Source organism: Penaeus monodon, chromosome 15 (genome assembly GCF_015228065.2).
Source record: "Penaeus monodon isolate SGIC_2016 chromosome 15, NSTDA_Pmon_1, whole genome shotgun sequence".
Classification (NCBI taxonomy): Eukaryota; Metazoa; Arthropoda; class Malacostraca; order Decapoda; family Penaeidae; genus Penaeus; species Penaeus monodon.
The window spans coordinates 8,395,774-8,397,607 of record NC_051400.1 but is presented as its reverse complement, the minus strand read 5'-3'; the positions used below and the strand labels follow the sequence as shown (position 1 = coordinate 8,397,607).

General features: G+C 54.3%; 1 protein-coding gene across 1 annotated transcript in view; it reads left to right on the top strand.

Moving 5' to 3' along the window:
* The window catches only part of LOC119581734, a gene marked incomplete in the record, with an annotated part of 65,890 nt that overhangs the window by 61,531 nt on the left and 2,525 nt on the right, over window positions 1–1,834 (top strand). The window contains 2 exon segments of the mRNA XM_037929865.1: window positions 241–1,295; window positions 1,560–1,761. Coding sequence (XP_037785793.1) covers window positions 241–1,295; window positions 1,560–1,761 — 1,257 coding nt within the window.

Sequence of the window (1,834 nt, the reverse complement as noted above, 5' to 3'; positions counted from 1 at the left end):
AGTTTCTTACGTCCACAAATTAAATTACGTAGTTTCGTTATTTTAACTTTGGCAAGTTGTCCAAGCAGAAAATTGCGTACATTAAAAAGTATATGAGCTTCCAGTGGATAAAGAATTATAAGTTTTGAATTCTCTTGCCAACGACCCCCTACCCTCTCCCCCATTCCTTTCCCCCACCCCTTTCTCCAGCACGATGACGTCAGCAAGTAAGAAGTGACTAAGAAGTGACTCTTTTTCCAGGCATAGGCCTCTCGCTCGCCCTCCCTCACGGCTTCATGATCGGCCAGCGGTACTTCTCGGGCAAGCGGGTGCAAGCCAACGCGCTCTCCATGGTAGGCGGTTCTCTGGGCTTCATGGTGATGCCCCCCCTCCTCGGCTACCTGCTGGAGGAGTTCACGCCCCGGGGAGGATACATCATCTGGGCGGGAGTGGTCCTGCACGGGGCTCTGGGCGCTGTTCTTCTCCATCCGGTGGAGTGGCACTTGAAATCCACCAAGAAGGAGGAGCAGGACGAGGGCGGCGCGCAGAGGAACGGCGCCGCCAGTCAGGTGCGGAGCGACGTCTCGGGGAGCAAGAGGGCGAGCAAGAGGGACGAGATGAGCGAGTACGACGGCTTCGAGGACAACAAGCAGCTGACCCCCGAGGACGACGACAGTGAGGAGAGCGACGAGGAGGACCCGTCCACTCTGCCGGGCCTGAGGATGTATCAGGACCGGCTGCCGTACGTGTGCGCAGGCCGCGGGATGGGCCTGGCCTCGGACCGGCCGTGGAAGAACCCCCTGACGGACACGCTGCAGACCAACGAGTACCTGGAGCGGCCCAGGACCGTCAGCATCGAGCGCAGCATGGAGATCCTGCCGCAGATCCCCGAGGAGGCCGAGGAGGACGACATTTTCGAGAGCTTCGACCAGGAGACCGGGAACGAGAGGATCGAGTTCCTCAACAAGGAGAACGACCACAGACATAGGCCGGTGAGCTTCGTCAGTACAAAGAGCGCCGACTCCTTCGCGTCTGTTCCTGCCTGTGAGAGTATGTTTAGGTCTAGTGACATTTTTAACCAATTCGGTAGTGCCTTATCAGCAAAGACTGAAAAGCTCAAAGACAGAGCGCAAGAAGAAGCCAGTAAAACCTTATGCCACACCATCGCCAACCCTTACAAATCACGTAAACAGCCGCTGAAGCCCCGCGTCTGCTGCGGGATGAGGCTGCCCCGGTGCCACGAGGTGCTCCCCTTCCACATCCTCAGACACCCCCTGTTCGTCGTGGCCGCGATCAGCAACGTCATCAACAGAATAGTAAGTGTCGCGTTCAAAGATGGGTTTGGGTGTAATTCAGAGAGAAATTTGAAAACTCGGCAAGACTTCTCTGCAAATTACGCAGTGTATTTTAAAAGCTCTTGAATGCACAGTTTAAAGCTGTGTATAACTGAAAAAAGTCATATTAAAATCGAATTTTCTTCTGTGCACATTGTAACGACAATGAGATGCAGCTGTTCTCTGCCAATGCTGCACCCCAATTTTCCACAAATCACGGAGATATTGTAACATCACTCCTTCCAGGCGTGGGTTGTCTACATTGCCTTCCTGCCGGCGTTGGCAGTCAGTCACGAGTTGGTTTACGGGGCGCCCTTCCTCCTCTCCATCTTCGCCGCCTCCGAGCTGCTGGCCAAGCTCTTGATGGCGGGTGTTGGTGACCGCGGATGGATGGAGAGGCGCTACTATCACATTCTGGCCAATTTCAACGGTGCTCTCGCGGCTATAGGTGAGCCAGAAGAAGGGTTATTTCGGTTGAGGAATAAGTGGAATAATGATTTTTTTTTCTGTCCGTCTATCCG